This window comes from Marmota marmota, unplaced genomic scaffold (assembly GCF_001458135.2).
Source record: "Marmota marmota marmota unplaced genomic scaffold, marMar, whole genome shotgun sequence".
NCBI classification, from domain to species: Eukaryota; Metazoa; Chordata; class Mammalia; order Rodentia; family Sciuridae; genus Marmota; species Marmota marmota.
Genome location: NW_026000206.1, coordinates 790185 through 808618, shown reverse-complemented (window position 1 = coordinate 808618; position 18434 = coordinate 790185). Strand labels below are relative to the sequence as shown.

Below are 18434 nucleotides of genomic sequence, written 5' to 3'. Positions count from 1 at the left end.
CTGCAAGCATAGAAGAGTTTTTAATTAAACATCCATAATCAAAATGATACCTAATATATTTTATTCCAACAATATTTGGTTTATGAAAGAGTACAAACAGGCACAGTATAGTGTGATCAGGTTTATTAAATAGGCTAGCTAAAACATGATTAGGACAGATACACAATAGCAGTCAAAAGAAAGATGAGTATTCATTACTACCTCATTAAGGTTTTTGTGTCTGTATTACCAAGTACAAACATAAAAGCCATTTCTTCAAAAAAATAAATGTTCAGAGAGCTGTATGTTCTTTGTTCTGATATACATGATACAACATCACCCGTTTTCACAGTCTTGTTAATCCAGAATATTAGTCATATAAAATACCTTATCATTTTTCTCCTTAAATACATACATTTCTTTTGCTCCCCAAACAGTTCTCAAAAATCCGTTTTATCTTTTTCCTAGGGATCAATAGCAAGCATGCCTTTGCCAGTTATTCTTAACAGAAGCTGAATCCTTAGAGGCAAAAGTAAAATAGGAATAAATTATAGAGTATTGGGGCAGGGAGAACCACAAGTCCCACTAAGAAGCAATTTGCAGCACACTGGTTCTTTTTTGTTTGTTTTGGTTTTGCAGTGCTGGGGATTGAACCCAGGGCCTGAAGTGTCAGGCAGGCTCGCTACCGCTGAACCACATCCTCAGCTCCTAGTATATTTTTTCAGAGGCTATTCTGTACAAGTGAAAACAATCCTGCTGTTTTGTTTTGGCCATGTAAGAATTCCTCCAGAGCCGTCTTCCAAAGTAGCTGACTTGTGTAATAGTCCACACTACTGAGTAGGAAGCTTGTTTTTCTCAAACACACTGCCCTTGGAAACCAATCATCAAATCATCTAATCCCCATGGAAGAGCTTTAGAAAGCAAAAGAAGTACTAGCCACTTTCCTAGAGAATATGTAGTAGTCAATAAGGTTGAGAAGTCTTTGTTCTAAAGATCTTTGCTCCTTGATGTCCAAGTTAACACACAGTTTACTGAACCAAACTGACATGAAGTAATTTATGGTTACAGAATTGTAGAATTAGTATTATTTGGGATATATTCCACACTATCTTCACATTCCAGTCATACCTCATATGAAACAATGTAAACAACAATATTCACTAACAGTATTTGCTGGTACACTAAAAAGATATATCAATGTTATCATGCTTAGAAAATGTTTATTACCCAGCACACAGATGATATGGTAACACACACATTTTTATGTTTGGTTTTTCTTTTCTGCCTGGGAAAGGAGATGTGTCCTGACCACCTTATGAATTTTATCTGATTTTCTAATGTGGGATTAAATACATAAACAATTTAATTCCATTTTTGTTTAAAATTTGTTTCCACATTATGTGAACAACTTTGGGGAGTCAAAAAATAATAGTTTTGGACAACCAAAAATTAATAGATCCCTAAAAAAAAAAAAAACACTTGGATGACCTACAGACCGGCTGAAGATATTACAGTCTGAGTTTTCAATTTATAGCAGCAATTAGCCTTGTTTTATTTTTTCCAAAAATTTTGAACTAGATGTTGACAAACCTTACCTTGCTTACACAACCTTAACAGTGTAAGGTGCCTGTACTCCCCATTCTCACCCAATAAGAAGAACTACACATCTTACAAGGAAAGCTTTGCTTCATAACTTGACATTTCGGTGCTTTTCTCTGCTTTCAGAACATTTACTATTTTCCCATGTTGGCTTTAATGTTTGCTGCCAACCACAGGACATGTAAACATAATTTACAACCATCCCTTTCCAAGTAGGTGATTACGTATAAAACTAATGCCGGCGAAAGATTTGCAGATAAATCCAAAAGATACTGACTTGAGTTCTTGTCCTCTGCACTTGAGAAAACTAGCTTTTAACTCATAAATATACTGATAGTAATTACAAGTTAAATAATACTCTCAGTGTCGCTACATAACATGCCGTCTTATGTGATTGTTTTCAGACTTCCTTCTAATTTCTCATTGTTGGAAGAGTCAATGTGTGCTTTAAACACTCATTACCAATATTCAGAAAAAATATAAGATATTTTTGTCCAAGTGTTCGTGAATGTAAGTTAAAAAATTATATTTGATTTGGATTCAAATATTTATAGATTTACAATATACCTATTTCGTCAAAATATATTGTATAATATTTAATAAAATCAAATACATAAAATAAAGTTTTCAACACTATTTATACAAACCCCTAGAAAAGCTTCTTTTTCTTTATAAGGCTGTTGGCAGTCAATCATAACCACAGAAAAGAAATAATAACCTTTGGTTGTTTTACTCTTTCGCCAGGGATGGATGGTATGACTAAGACAGCTCCGGATGAGTCATTTCACTGGAAACACTTGTATACAATTAAACACCGATGATTTTTGAGGGTCTCAGTCACTTTCTGATTCTTCATCATCACCTATCGGATATGACTGGATATTATTCTGAGTGTACATTTTTGTTTTAATGGGGCAGTTGTGATCCATGAGAATAGCCTAAAAAAGAGCACAGTGCAGGTACATTAACTTCCTGTTAGGTAAAGATCAGATGGAATTACTGTTTAGGGATTAGTTTGAAAGTGCTGTACTATCTGCTATTACCCAGTCATTTTGGCACAATTGCCAGGTACCTGGCCTAAAAGACTTGGAATTCTCTGCTGTGTGGAAATTCCCAGTGGTAGGAGATAGCAGAAATGGTCGTTGCCAAGTTTTCATTTACCTTTTCAGGGAAAAGTCATTTCTGGGAATTTAGATGCTGTGCAACAAGAGGTTAGGTTTAAGGAGAGTTATACCTAGGTTCTGGGAAATGAAAGTGGGGACTCTGGGGATCACCCAGTCCAACTATTGTGACAGCACATTTTATAATGCTTCTTGAGGGGAGCTCACACTTCTTAGAAACCTCTGGAAGTCTGGACTACAACCCACTCACTCCATTATTTCCATTCATAGATGTGGTTTTGATATCAACCATATACACACACTGTCCTGAGATTAATGTGATGTCCAGACCACTTCTTCCTCAGATCCTTGCTGTCCTCATCCATTTGGTATGATTATTTTTAATGTGTTTCTCCTCTGATGAACATAAAAGTCTCGCCTTCTTATTATTACTAAAAACTTTTTAAATAGTGTGACTGAAAAAAAACAAGTGATGCCTTGTTTTCAAAGCATACTCAACCACTAAGCACGGACAGCCGTTCCTCCTGAAATGTGTGGAACCAAGCATGCAGGCTGGTGACAGCTGGTGTTTACAGGCTGGGACTATACTAAGCATTTTAGATGCAATTCCTGAACTCTAGAATAACTCTGTGTGGTAGGCTGAGGAAGCAGGCACAGAGTGGTTATTGGACCAAGGGATACACAGCTGTCCCTTGAATTCTCAGGGGATTATTCTAGGACACCCCCCCACACACACATACACACACACCAGGACACCAAATCTGTGAATGCTCAAATCCCCTATATAAAGTGGTGTAATTGTTTGCACATAACCTACACATACTGTATACTCAAAAATCACCTTTAGTTTACTTATAATACCTAACACACTGAAGATGCTGTGTATAGACTTGTTATGCTGTATTTTTAGGGAATAATGAAAAAGGTTTGTATATATTAGTACAGATGCAGTTTTTTCAAATATTTCAAACCAGTTGATTGAAGCCACACACACAGAACCCACAGATGTGAAGGTCAACAGTATAGCAGAAGGTGACAGGTTGAGGGAGCCTCGACAGCCTCAGGACAAAGGTGTGCGACACACCCAGGCAGCTGGAAACGCCGAGGCCATTGGTGGGACGCCACATGCAACTACAGTGGATTCTCTCTCTCCCCAGGTACGTCTCCTACAGTTTTCTTCCCTTTGCATGAACCATTTCTCAACCCTTTTTGTGTAGTTTGAAAATCTAAATGGATTAGAATGTTCCTGATGCTGGCCTGTTGCAATCTATCTCAGTGTCTGTTAGCTATTACCCCAGCTCTTATCCTGCAGATGTGATAAGAGTCCAGTCAATGCTTAACCCATTTATCATTTCCCAAGAAATTCTCAAATGATTTTGCCTGTGTGACACATAAAGATAAGACTTCCTTGACCTCAGAGTCAAGCTGCCAGCTCACACTGTCAGCTTTGGACTTAACTGTTTCTGATTATACTGCTTGCCGAGTGAATTGATGCTTGTATTTTTAAAAAGAGTTCAATTTCTAAAAATAACTGAGGCAACAGACATCATACGCCAGGACCATTCTCCCTATGTTACACAAAGGTTTAATTTAACCCCCTAGTAGCTAACTGTCTCATCTGCCCAGACTAGTGATTCTCAAAGAAATGTGTCCAAGGATCACTTGGGGGTGGGAGGGGTGGCGCATGGGTAATGGGTATGGAGCGGGTTAAAAATGAAATTCCAGATCCCTACTTTCATGTGGTGGTGCTATTGATGGCTTTGAGAAACACTCCCCTAGTTATAAGGCATTTTCTAAGCTGGATGACTAAGCAGTCATCCAGCCATCAAGAACTTCCAAGACACCTTCTAGAGTGTCAGCAACTAAATTACCTTCCTGCACAAGTAAGGCCAGGTCCTCCAGGGTCACAGGTCAAGTGCTTACTGTGGGTCAAGTGCCAGAGAAGGTTATATGGAAGAAAGGGAGTTGAGAAAATCCTTGAAAGATGAAAAGATTTGGACAGCAGGGGAGGAGGCCATGAGCAAAGCATGCATTATTCAGCAACAGGGCAGCAGGAAGCCGCCTGACCATCAAAGATCTGGGGAGGAAGCAATGTGAGAAGTCAGTCAGAAGTCAGAGCCAGGAATGCCAAGTGGGCCTTGAGCCACACTTGCCCAAAGGCAGCAAGACTTCCTTCGGAAAGATGGCCATCACTACCTTATGATTGCCTTCCACTCTCTGGCTCACTCACCATTACACCTGAATGTGTAATCTTAAGGATCCCCTGAACCTAGGACCTGGCACAAAATATGAACTTACTAAAAAATTACATTCCTGAGGGGAAAGAAGGGTAAGGTACTAGAGAACAAGATTAATAAAATTATGTGCATTTATGAATATGGCATAATGAATCCCACCATATGTACAACTAAAATGCACCAAAAAAAATCTCTATAAAACTGCATTGCTGGGCTGGGGATGTAGCTCAATGGTAGAGCACTTACCTAGTATGCTGGAGGCCCTGGGTTCCATCCCCAGCATTGCAAAAAACATTTTTTTAAAATGCACTGCAGGGTGAAAGTTCTATCAGGCTGATTATTTGGCATTATACAGAAGTAAATGACCAGTATTTATCAACACAGCCAATGGTACTTGGCTACACAGTCCAGTAAAGAAGTTTCTTCCATGAAATACTGTTTCATAGCTTCTAAAACCTAGCTCACTGGCTTCTGAACCTGTCTTGAAAGAGTAATTATGAAATTGTACTTTTTTTTTCCAAAAAAGTAATATATGATTAAATAAGGCAGATGGCATGTAATATTGCAAAAGCACCATGAAAAGCAAGCACAAGCTGGGAGTGGTGGCACACGCCTGTTGTCTCAGCAACCCAGGAGGCTGAGGCAGGAGGACCACAAGTTCAAGGCCAGCTTGGGAACTTAACTGTCTGAAAGAAACAAAAAAGAGGGAGGGGCTGGAGATGTAGCTCTGTGGTGGATCACCTGAGGTTTGATAGAAAGGGAGAGAAGGAGAGGGGAGGGAAGAAGGAAGAGGGAAGGAAAGAAAAGCAAGGCACAAATAGTGTAAGTGGGTCTAAGTCAAGTTCATGATGAGGAGCGGGTCTGTGTAGCAAGCAGGCAATTTGTGTGTGTGTGGTGGGGGAGGTCATTGGGGCTAAAACCCACGGTCTCATGCATGCTCGGCAAGTACTCTATCACTGAGCTACACCACAGCCCACACAGGTCCACAATTTAAACCAGCACTCTGTATGTTGCTTTGGGGAGAAAGGTGTGTCACCTCACAAATGAAGAGAAAATCAATAGGAGGCATTGGTGTTTTGCGATAGAGCAAAGCCCAAATGGTAAGAGCCAAGGGTAGCCCCTGCAACACCTAAGCTCATGTCAGATACAGAGCAAAACCCAGATCTTAAGGTAGTAAAACCATGTCAGACCAAATGAAATGTGATTCTGGGCTAAGGAAACAACAGTTAAAGCATTAGAAGGAAAAAGTCCTAGTCTTGGGGACTTTGAAAGGTACCAGATCTAGTAAAAAAAAGTTTTCCTTTTTTCTCTGTTTTTAATGTACCTAGAAAAAAAAAAGTGATTTTGTACCCACTGTGTAAGTGCCTTGCAAAGGAACAGGTTTCCACAAATGGATTGCAATGTGTAGAGCATATCTGGTCTTTAGCCTCTGGCCACCCATCCCTGCCCAGCCCATGGCATCCAGGAGACAGGGTTGTTGGAGGACCTATGGCACCACTATCAGAGCCATCCAGTAAAAGCAATTGGCAGTTCTCCCACTACAGAGTATTCTGCCCTGGCAACAATTAGGAACTTCAAGAGCAAAACTAAGAACCCTGCCCTGCCTTTAAAAATTATTATTATTCAACCTGGAAGAGAAAAATCCATACCAAAATTCAGCTGGGTATTTTGAGAGTTAAGGGCTGCCCTGAATTGCCTTGTCCCTGGGACAGTTTTCCTAATGGCAATATGGAAATTCCTTATATTTACAGAGGGACTCGAGTATCCGTGAGGGTTTTGTTTTGTTTTGTTGTCCTCTGCCTATATTGTTAACGCTGATTATAAGAAACAGAAATCCAATAAACCAAATAGAAGGAAGACTCAAGTGCTTACAAGCTAATTCATGATTCTGTGAGTTGTGATCTATGAAAGTAGCATCAGGTCTTTCAATATAAAAGAGGTCAAGTCTGAACACCCTGTTATCAGGACACTGTCTCATGAGAGAACTCTGCTAAGGGTGCAAGCCGCCTCTGGCTCTCGCATCCCGCTGCCTTTGGTTACTGCTGATCCTGAATGCCAGCACTTGTCTCTGCTGAGTTTTCTCAGGTGCACGGTAATTGATTCTTTCTCCTTCATGGCACACAGTGTCCAACCCGCACATCCCCTTGTCATTAGGTGCTATATCAGCTTCCACCCACTTTCTTCCTGCTCTGCTTGCACAATGAGCAGGCAGCAGCTGCTAGCCAACACCCTCAAATGTCACCACCATGCCAGTCAAATGGCATCCTTCATTATGGGCATCAATTATAGGCAGTGAGATGCACATTTTTCTCAGGATTTTAATGGTTTATCTAGCTAGGCACTTACTGAGGATTGTGACATTTTACAGTGAGAGTGGAGTGGCTTTCTGGAAACCTGTAATTCTTATTGCTTTCCCTTTCAGGATAGTCTCTTCCACTTCCTCCATCATTTTTTAATGAACTAAAGCTCTGGTTTATATGGAGAAAGAAAAGGGGTCCTGAGGCCTGCCTTCTGCCATCATTTTGCAGGACACAGCGACAACTGGCTGAGGAAGCACATCCCCCACTTGTCCTTTGACCTCATTCATTTCCTTCACTCCCTCAGATAAGCCATCATACTGTGGACCACAGACAGATAACACCACAGCTGCGGCCCACCACCCTGGTGAGAGGCATCTACCCAGCAGTTCTGGGATCTGTATAGCAAAAGGAAGGAAGCTGTCATGATGCAGAGGGGGGCAGGGAGGATATTCGGGTGCCACTGGGTGGACAGAGTAAGTGGAGAGGTACACAAAGCAAGAAGGATAAGAGGGTGATGCTGGAGATGACAGGAACACATTCACTGAGTCACACAGCCAAGCATTCTGCTGGGACACTTTTGTTTACTCTTCAAACAACCGTGTGAGGCAGAAGCTCTCATTTCCCCACTCGACACAGAATCACACAGGCCTATGGGCGGGGGCAGTTCAGCTGCTGCCAGGCCCAGGCTAGCCTCTGACATCTAAAGAGTTTCAAATAGTCTCCTGAGTGACAGAAGTATTTTCAGGTAATTTATATATATATATTATTGTGCTAAGAATGTTCTGGCCTGTTTTGCACATGATACTGCGCTCTGGTCAGCCAGATGAAGATGGAACAGGAATATACACAACCAGGCTGGAAAGCTGCAAGGCCCATACGAGAGGGGAACTGGAGACGCATGCTTGTAAGAGGAGAGAAAGGAGAAGGGACTCGAGGGCCATGGCACCTTCCCTCTCCTTTTTTCAGAGTCCAGTGGGTTGTGAGCAACTTAGTTATCTAGTTAAATACTTGACATATTTTTAAGACTTGATGAACAAAGTGATGAATTTTTAAAATGCCCCAAACATCGAGTTCACATAACCTAACTTTAGGGTCTGTCTTTAAGTCCACTTTTGGAGAAAACCATCACCAGAGGGCAGTTCACAAAATGCCAAAGCACTAAGACCAATTCAGTTCAACTCTCGGAAAGAACTTCCAACATACTTCCAAGAAAACATTATAAACTAGCCTCATAAAAACAAACAAAAAAAAAAATCAGTCTGGGTTGTGGCTCAGTGGTAGAGTACTCATCTAGCACATGTGAGCCACGGGGTTCCATCCTCAGTACCACATAAAAATAAAAAATAAAGGTATGGTTTCCACCTACAACTAAATATTAAAAAAAAAATCACCTTCTCATGCTCAATTCATTTACTCTTTGTCCAAGACCCTCTCCTTAGCTACATGAATATCAGCATTTGATATTAAAAAAAAATCAGCAACATTACTACCAAGTATGAATAATTATCAGAAACACTGAGCTTCTCTCTGCTGGGTAGAGTAAACACCCAAAGGGCAAAATGACCTGTACACTTCAAAATTCAAATTTAGAACCAATAAGTTGGAATCTGTTCAAAAAGACAATTTATTCTCGGTATCTTGCCTGTGGCAATACGTAATCTGATGATTACGTATTAAACACTTCTACATGTTCACATGTGGGCCTCAGGGTGCATATACAATGGTTTTCAATAAGAAAAAAATACCTAAAATCATCTCTATTCCTATATACAGTAAGGAACAAGACACCAACTGTCACTGAATGCTGAAAGAGGAGAAAGCAAACAGTGCCACAAATGGTGAACCCTGGGAAATTATGTCCAGGATTTGCAAGATCCACAGAAAATCAAATTGAATGCTGCCAGGCTTATACTTGGTTGAAAAGAGTACTGACGCTAATCTATGTACAAAATAATTTCATTCTTTAAGTTTAAAAACATACTACTTGAAAGAAATAACTATAAAGGTAGTAAAAATAAAACAAGTAACTACCCTTGGGGTACAAACTAAACAGGAACTCTGTGTTTGGAGAATTCTGCCCAAAAGGATCAGAAATATATTTTCCAATTGAACCATGAGGAAATAACCCAGATGGCTTCATTGAATCCCCAATTTTTCTTACCATTTTTTCTTCCTTGGCAGGTGGACTTCGAAGGAAAAAGCAGAGGGGAGCAAAAAGAATATCAATGATCCCAATAATTGTCATGAGCCATGGAAAGCCAATTGCCTTTGCGATAGCACCACCAGCAGAAGGACCTTTCAGGAAACAGAGAATTAGATAAAGCTCTCCCCAAATGCCTTGTCCACAGAGAATGCAAAGACTTCAATATTTTTAGGAGGCATTATCCATCCTGCACAGAGGTAAAAGGCTTTTTTGAGAGCCATGTTCTTACCTATAGCATATCCCATACAAAACGCCACATCTGCAATGGCATACACACTCCCATAGACGGACACGTGCCGCAGGTCCACAAGGTAGCCCATGATAGGCATCATTGATGAATCCACCATCCCTGTGGACAGTCAGGGAGCACAGTGTATAGAAAACAGATGGAAAGCAAAAATGAGCTGAGTGACAGTGTTCTAAACTCACTACACTGCCAGCTCTTCCCCTTTGTCATCGCCACCTGCAATGGTGGACCCTTGACAGCAAACCTTTCACTGAGGACAGTCAGTGGAAGGTAACTGAGGTTGAGGGTGGAATCCAGCACCACGGTCTGAGTCCTTTATTAAGCCTCCACTTGCCTGCCCCCTGCCTTAACCTCACCTTGTCCCCCTCTGCCAGAATGGCCCATCTTTGGGTGACAGCGTCTAGTCCTCTGGTGACCTACCGTGCCGTTCTTCAGATCCAGTGGTCTTGCAGGTTACTAGCTATGTGGATCCCTAGGAGCCTACTTCCTGCTGGTGCTTCCCTGATTTGCCATTTTTCTCATCCTCTTGTCCCTTGCCACTTGGCACACCTACGGGTCTCACCTAGCCTCTTCCCCATCCACACCAGCCCTCACACTCAAACCATCAGAGTCACCATGGTGGAAAATGCTATGGAGAAATCAGAAGATATCAGTATACAAAGGAGCCTGAGAGATCATCTGGCTCTACTTGGGAAAGTAAAACCCAAAGAGGGAGTCTCATGTAGTTGGCTAAAACCAACAACAAAGACCAGTATTTGAATCTCTGATCTCTTAAACAGCCAGATACAGGGAGCATAAAGGGCACAAGTGTTCAGAGTGCTGGGTTCAAATGCCTGGCTGAGTGAGCATGGTCAGACCTAACCTCTCTGAACACTGTTTCTCCATCTACAAAATGGAGGTGCTGATGACTGGCTGCGGAGAGCCAGTGTCCATGAACACACCAGGGGAGGACTCAAACATTAGAAATGTTAGTTCCCTCCCCTCCACAGGCAACAGCCCACACAGAGAGAAATGTCTTTCATTCAAAGAGTATTTGCTGATCTCCTGATATGGGCAAGGTGCTGGGGAGCAAGGGATGAACCAAACATAAGAGCTGGAAGCCAGGCAAAGAGTCGAACGGTGACTGGGACTGAGGCTGTGAACGTGCCATGGGACATGCAGAAACCAGGAGGACCTAACTCCTCAGGGGTCAGGAAGGGCTCCATTTATTCTTTCTGCTGTGCCAATCAAAGATTAAATTCCTGCCTCAATGGAGTGACAGATTTGGCATTTGCCTTTATCATGATCAATTATTATTCAATTAATGAGAAACAAAAACACACTGTTCATCCAAAATATTAACAAGTTCTTTCCTGACATTTTTCCTATGTTACAAAGACCCATTGCCTCTATCTGTGAAAATCTGGGCACAGCAGTCAGCACTCCCTTACTGAGCCCTATAAAAAACAGACTTTGTCCCCCAGCCTTGTTTGGTTTGTTTTCAGATAGGAGTCCTGGGAGATGTGCTATAGGTGAGGGGGTCCCCTGTTTGCCCAAGCATAGCAATGGCACAGCAGTCTGCTTCTAAGCATCAGGCATTTAGAAATGCTGGCTTCCAGGACATAAATGATGCGTAGTGGAAGAAAGTGTTTGTGGAGATGGTCTACAGGATATCATTGGGCTAAGCTGCCAGCAGCCTCTGCTCGAACCTCTAGAAACTCAGGCTGAGAACTACAGTCTACTTACTCTACCAGAGTAAATCTCTCCTAGAGGTTAAATAAGTGTTAAATTTAGGCATAAGCTTCATGCAACTTACCAATTGCAAAACCAACTCCAAAGTTGGGAGCTATGAGACCATAAATGTTTTTTGCAAAAGGAATCTGTAAGAGGAAATAAATGTCATGATAAAATAATGGAATATCCAACTCCAAGTAATCTTAAAAACTTCTTAAAAACATGTTTTCTCTGGGCCTGATATGGCTACTTCCTACACAAGGAAAAGGAAGGATGGGACTTGACGTCCCAATCATTAAAACAGTATTCTGACGACCATGAAAAATTAGTCAGCTGCTATCTGTGAGGGATCAGCCTAGTCCACACTCAATGTCTGACAAGGACAAGGAGATCTCATTTGGGGTATTTATTGGCCACTGGTAGGAGATGTTCTATTCTAGGAAGACATCCTGCTATTGTTTCAGGCTAGTTGCTCTACAGTATTTAAGATATGGCAAGATTTAAATAATGGAGGGGGTAAAAGGCAAACTAGGTAATAAAATATCTAAATTTCTAACATAAATGCATTAGAGAATCTTTTCCCAAAAAAAAAAGATAAAATGGAAGACAACAAAACTAAACATCACCAAACTCGAATTGCTATAATGTTGCTTGGTGAGTCTTGCCCAAAACCAAAGTCTCAGTCTCAGACTGTTCCCACTTGTCAAATGCCATCTTTTACTCACACATAAAATGCTGATTCCAACAATTATCATTCCTAGAAGTGCACAAAGCCACCTGTCAAAAGAAAAAGCACATCAATAAATGAACATTTAATGTTTTTTCCCCAGTCCAAATATTCAATGGAAATCAAAACAATTGTAACATCTAAAGTAGAAACACTTAGAATTTTTTAAAAGAATCACTTCATTATCAGTATAACAGAAAGAAGGCATTTTCATTTAATCTTACCTCCCCATTTTGTGTGCAAGTATCCCAAAAATATTGGTTCCAATGAGATAAGAAATACTCGCTGGCAAGAAAGCAACGCCTGTAAATTTATGAAAAGGACACCTTATCAGTACTGAGAGCAGTCACATGTTAGAAAAACTAATAACCACAGACACCCCAGTGTTGATTAGAGCAGATGAAATGAAGCCCCAGGGCCCGCGCCCGAGCAGCTCATATCCGGCAGCCCACGGCTCCAGTCTGGACCCCACACGGCTCATCTGTCCCACAGAGCTGCTGAGACACTCCGGAGATGAAAATCATTTCTCTATCCTCGGCTTCATCTGTCTGGAGCAGGCATGACACGTGCACTGATACACACAGCTCCCAGCTGCAGGAGGCCAGCAACAGGACCTGTGTGCGCCAGGCGTCTACGCACGTGTCCTGCTCCTCTCTTCAATTTTGCATGTCAGAAGTAAAATGCAATCGTTGAAAGTATTAGGGGAAATTGAGGTAAGCGAAAAGACAGGAGATAAAATTATCCAAACCCCATCACTCTTCTCCCTTTTAAGTTTATACGTACACATGTGGGCACAGGATGCTGTGCACTCCAAAGGGGCTATGCTGTGCCTACTGCTCTACATCCTGCTTTTCTCAATTAGTTTCATGACCATTTTTACATATCAAAAACAGAACTGTATCTACATGGTCACCTTTTGCAGTGGAATCATACGTGACTGACAATTTCATGTCTGTGGTCGAATTACTTGCATCTCCTGGGTTCTCATGAGCCAGGAGAGATTTCCTGCAGGTAGGACAGTGGCTGCCTTGAATATGCCCCTTCACTGAACAGGAAGATTAGTCAAGACAGACCAGGCTTGGCTGCCATGGGCTGTGTCCACCTCAACTCACTGTCTATTATTAGGATGACAAGACAATCTCTTTAAGAGAGACTACTTATCAAACTCTAGCATTTTTTGTCAGAAGACAGATAAATCATATTTGATTCCAAGCCTTATCCACAAATGGTAAAAGCTTCCCAGTTCTCAATCATGATGGCCTTAGGTCCCAGACTGTCTGTAAGCGCCTGCTGCATTCCAAAAGCAGAGGCCCTGGAGCCTTCCTGGACAAGTATGATCTTGTCCCTTTAAGAATAGGCACTAATGAAAGCCATCAAACCCGGAGAAAGGTCAAGCCTCCAACACAGTAGGGACTTCAGAATGATGGGTTCCATGAGCAAAATCCAAAACCAAATCATTCCAGGCCTGGGGATTCTGGAAAATAATAATAAAGAGCAATCTCACTTCATGTTCCAGGGAATCATTTCCACCATACTTGGCAATATGCGGTGGCCAAATAATTGCTCAGTGTAATCTGATTCAGCAAACATTTACTGACAGCCATGTGCCTAGCACAGCAATGGCCTGCAGCAGAGACAATGACAGTGTGGCTCTTGTCACCACAAAAATGTCTTTGAAAGAAAAAGTCAGATGATGTTTGAACAGAAACATACCCTCATTAAGAATGTAACAAAAGCACAGGCACCGTGGTCCAGGAGCCCAGAGCCACAGCTGGCCAAGCTCCCCAAAGCAGACGGAATCTACACCTGACCTCCGAGGTAAGCGGCCAATTTCCCACACTCCACAGACTGTTAGTCTGTGCATAGAAATCCTGTCATCCTTGTGTCATGATAAGTGGCTCTGGGGCCAGGGAGGAGTAAATGAAGGAAGCAATAAACTGTAAGAAAAACAACAGTGCAAGCCCCATGATAAAGAGCCACCGACGTTCAGCCCCAGAGTCAGAGAAACAGACTGAACCCTGGAGTGGGGAGGAGGTCTGGTGACATGCGGGGCCTAGACCCCATCAGAGGAGGCAGCTGCTACTCTCTCCAATCAGTCGCTACCCTGGGAGACCACAGTTTCAGTATTGGAAGATCTATTTTTTCTAGATAAGCTGGAATTCTGGATTCTTACAGGAAATCTGAATTTAAATGTTGGAAATTCATCCTTTAAAAACAAACCCCAAGAAATTAACACTATACCAGTCACTCAAAAAAGAAAAAAAAAAGAAAGAAACCTGCTTAAGAGCTGAATTTGGGCCACAGACAGTCCATTGTAAGATCTGGTCAAATGAAGTAGCTCACAGGGAGCCCAGCGGGGCTCCAGGGCTCCTGGTCAGTACTCACTCCAGAAGTAGGGCAAGGGATGCAGCACTGAAGCCAAAAACTTAAGGCAGGGGTACCTAGAGAAGCTCCAGCAGAAGCCACAGAGCAGCCACATCTTCCCAACCTGTTGAATGGGAAGAGCTCACACATAGGACCAAGGAGCCAAAAGTGCAGGGCTGTACAGGTGCAAACTCCATCTTATGAGTCTCAAGCAAAAAGCACTAGATTAGTAGGCATGCAGCAAGGTTTTCACTTCAACTTGAACTTGCTACCTGAGGCCTGAAAAGGTCACTTCAACCTCTTAGAGCCCAAGAAACAGCCATAGCTCCCATTGTGCAAACCTCACAGCATGGTTTTAAGGATCAAATGGCTAGGTGCATTTCATGGCTCTTGGTAAACAGCCCTACCAGTTTGATTTCAGTGCCCTGTCATTCCATGCAAACCCCAGACTCCCATTTTCCACCCCAGCCTGCTGGCCTTCTCCATGCTCAATAAGTTCCCAGTGAGCAGAAACCCCTCACCTGTCTTCGGTGGCCTAGTTCAACAGTGGCACACAGGAGGTACCCAGAGCATGGCCATGGAGAGGGAAGAGCCTGTTTGCACCTGTTCTGATGTTGCTCAGCACCCTTTTCTCACCAGGGCTCCACAACTTACAGAACCTCAGAGTCCTGGAACTCAAAGACACCTCAGTGTCTCAAGTGGCAGCCCATAAGGGGTGAAGAGCCCTCAGCCAGTAGTTGCCAGAGGTGGCCATCTACCTTTGCTCCAACACCCAGGACCAGGGGACTTTTCCAGTCATTTCTAAGATAGCTCCAACAATTGGGCAGGCTTCTGACAACAAGCCCTAAACGTCATGGTTTGCATCCAGAGCCAATGGAAGATGGCGCCAACCTTGTCCCAGAACAGCCACTAGCACAAGAAGAGTAAGACCTAGATGTCCAAATGAAACACACCAGGGCTTTGGATTGTTCTCCAATACAAGGCTCCCACCAGTTTCCCTGTGGACAAGTTCAAGTTCTTTCTCTACTTGGAAACATGATGCCTACAGCTGACCCCACCTCCATCTTCTTGCTGGCTACACAGATGAGCAATAAGCATATGTGAAAGAAAAGAAGGACCAAATGCATCCCATAGGCTTTGTTTCCCAAGCTCCTCAGTCGCTCTCCTCCTCCCTGTTTTGACCTCCCTGGAGCCCCTTCATCGCCAGACTATGAGGGGCTTGTAGCACGCAAACCTGCTCTTCCACCAGGCCCCCCACCGTGTCTTCACAGGAAAGGTCTTTCAATTGTAAGGCATCAAAGAAACTGCACCATGTTCCCTGCAGGCCTTTTCTGCCTAAGGAGACCTTTTATCTGCAACCTGCTGGCCGATTCTTTTCAGAATTCAATGAGAAGTGTTGGCTGGGCCTGGTTGTACACATGGTGCCCATGGCCACTGGCATGAGCCCCTCCTCCTGCATGTCATTGCTGTCCTGACAGGGATGCTAGTGGCTTCCTCACTCACCTCTGGTCATACCAGAAAGTTCAGCACAGGCAGCTCCTCCACCCACCCCAGTGCTCTCTAGTCTGGCTTCACCTGCAGCCACTGCCAGCACACCAGGTAGAGCTCGACCCCTTGAAGCTCAGGAGCTGGAGCTGGATGCACAGTCCTAGAAGTGATGCAAGGAATGTGCCCTTGGGCTTCTTCCCAGCTCCAAATGACCTGCCCCCAAGTGCCCACCCCCCCAAGGCTCTGCTTGTAAATGAAATGAGACAATGGTCTTAGGTTGCCCTATCCTAGAGGAGGCCTCAAATCAGGGAACTACAGGATGCTGGCCATCCTCTTGTCTTGGGACCCTGCAGGGCTGGCACAGGACATGACATGAGGTCATAGCTGGCTAGGAGCAGAGTGGCCCCACCCTGTCCTCCATCCCACACTGCATCACCACATCTTATTCAAGACAAATGGGCTGGAAGAACCAGAAGAAAGAGTTTGACTCCAGCCTTGCCTGGGCCTAAGCTCCCCCTTGGGGATTTATAGGCCTCACTCTGAATTCTGAGTTCCTGAGAATCAAGGTTCTGGGGGAGGTCATGTGACTAGAACTTAAGGTATAAAGAAAACACCATGAAAGAATTCTCTCTCCACCAACTCAAACTCAGGACTTCCTGCCAAATGTCAGAGAGGAGTTTGGGTGGGGGTGGGGGGCAGGCCAAAAGAGTCTACCTCCCCTAAAACCATGGCCCAAGGAGAGTAATTGTGTGTGGTCCACATAGTTAGTAAGCTCTGACTTTTGTTCCTTCTCCAGAAATGACAAGGGACACACAGAGGTGGAAAGGCTCCTGTCCCCACTGGGTTATAGCAGATTGCAGAAGACTCCTGAGCCGAGAGAAACTGGGCAGGAGAGCTGTGGGGCTCCAGAGGACTGACTGGCCTGCAGGCACTGGTCCTTCATAACGTGTCTCCCACAGTATCCCCAGATTCTGGGGCCTGGGAGGATGCAGGAGCCATGGACCCCAAACTTCAGAAACCCACATAAGGTGGCATGTTTCCCCCATGCTGGATCTGAGGAAAACAGAAGAGAAGTTAGATTCTCTTGAAGAAAGATGAGTCTACCTCTGAGGCAAATGGGAGAGGAACCTCAGTGGTGGAAATGTGTGGTGCTGGTCAGGTGGACACTGAAAGTGCAGGTGATGAACCTGAAAAATGACCTCCCCCCGACATCCAGGCAGCCTGTACTCTGCTGTCTACCCACGTGGCCCAGGGCTCCCGGCTGACCTTAAAGACTTTACAAAGGAAGCCTCGGGCTTTGAAGAGGACAAGAGCAGGGCAGCTAGAGTGCCCTGCACATGGCCGGGCCACATTTAATTAGGATCACGGGCCAATTAAGTGGAACTCAGAAGGCCTGGGGAAAGCCTCACAGCCCACATTGTGCAGTCAAGTGCAGGGATCTCTGCTGGGCTGTGCACGCCCACCTGGGAGACGGTGCTTCCTGAGGACACCTGAGACCCAGGTCCTAGAGGGAAGGGAAAGCTGGGAAACACCTCTACAAGAGCAGCAGCAAGACTGAGAATGTCCTCATCTTTTGCAAAACCTATCAGCACTAAGCATAAGAGGAAGTGCTCCTCCTGCAGAGCATGGTGCTTTCCCCATGACCTTGAAGGTCCCTGGATTTCCTCTCCCATCTTGACTCCCAGGAAGTTCAGAGATACATTTTATGCCTAAGAAATAACCTTTGCTTAGCTCCAAGAGTCCTCCCTCTTATAGGGAATAACTCTTGTTATTTGGGGCTTCTTTTGTGACACAATTCACATCCTGTAAAATTCGCCCTTGACAGTGTGCAGTTTGGTTGGTTTGGGTATGTTCACCAGGTTGTGCAATCGCCACCACCAACTGAATCCACAAGACTATGATCACCCCAAAAAGAAACCTCACACCTAGTTTGGGGCTGCTTAAGGATTGGTTGGTGAGAGAACACCAGCGAATCAATGCAGAACTTGAAGGGACTGGCGGGTTCTCGGGCTGGACCACGTGGTGGGAGCCAGAGTAGGACACAGTCTAAATCAAGAGGTGGAAGCTTCCAAGAAGACACCCCTGTGAGGGCTGGATGCTCAAGGACAAATACAGGTGGCCTGCAGAAAGGCTTGGGGACATTAAAAACGCCAGCTTAACTCAAAACTGAGTCTCCCTGCGATCTCCCATATGAGTTCAAAAAACTATGAAAAGAAAATAAATCTCTAAGATAGATATCAATTTTTAAAGAAAAGGGGCAAATATCAATAAGAAATTGGCTAATAAACCCTACAAAAAGATGCTCAATTTCACTTATTAAATGAAATTAAAACAAGCTCCCCTTTCTTGCACGTTTTAGTCACTGGAAAAGACTGAAGACCAATAATATCTGTGCTAAAACACTCACTTCCAGGCACTAAAACATTCGTTTAACTTTTAGGATTTGTGCCCGACAA

The 18434-nt window shown here is 43.6% G+C and overlaps 2 protein-coding genes across 2 annotated transcripts in view; one reads left to right on the top strand and one right to left on the bottom strand.

Annotated features, from left to right (window-relative positions):
• The window catches only part of Pdzd8 (PDZ domain containing 8), a 77870-nt gene extending 71568 nt beyond the window's left edge, over positions 1-6302 (top strand). Inside the window, exon 4 of the mRNA XM_048791282.1 lies at positions 2323-6302. Within this exon, the coding sequence (XP_048647239.1) occupies positions 2323-2337 (15 nt within the window). The 3' untranslated portion in view covers positions 2338-6302. The remainder of the gene's footprint in view (positions 1-2322) is intronic.
• Slc18a2 (solute carrier family 18 member A2) overlaps positions 109-18434 on the bottom strand; it is a 36235-nt gene continuing 17909 nt past the window's right edge. Inside the window, exons 11-16 of the mRNA XM_015498308.2 lie at positions 12351-12429; positions 12125-12176; positions 11482-11545; positions 9669-9788; positions 9398-9531; positions 109-2516 (exon numbers count right to left, since the gene is read on the bottom strand). Of these exons, the coding sequence (XP_015353794.1) occupies positions 2412-2516; positions 9398-9531; positions 9669-9788; positions 11482-11545; positions 12125-12176; positions 12351-12429 (554 nt within the window). The 3' untranslated portion in view covers positions 109-2411. The remainder of the gene's footprint in view (positions 2517-9397; positions 9532-9668; positions 9789-11481; positions 11546-12124; positions 12177-12350; positions 12430-18434) is intronic.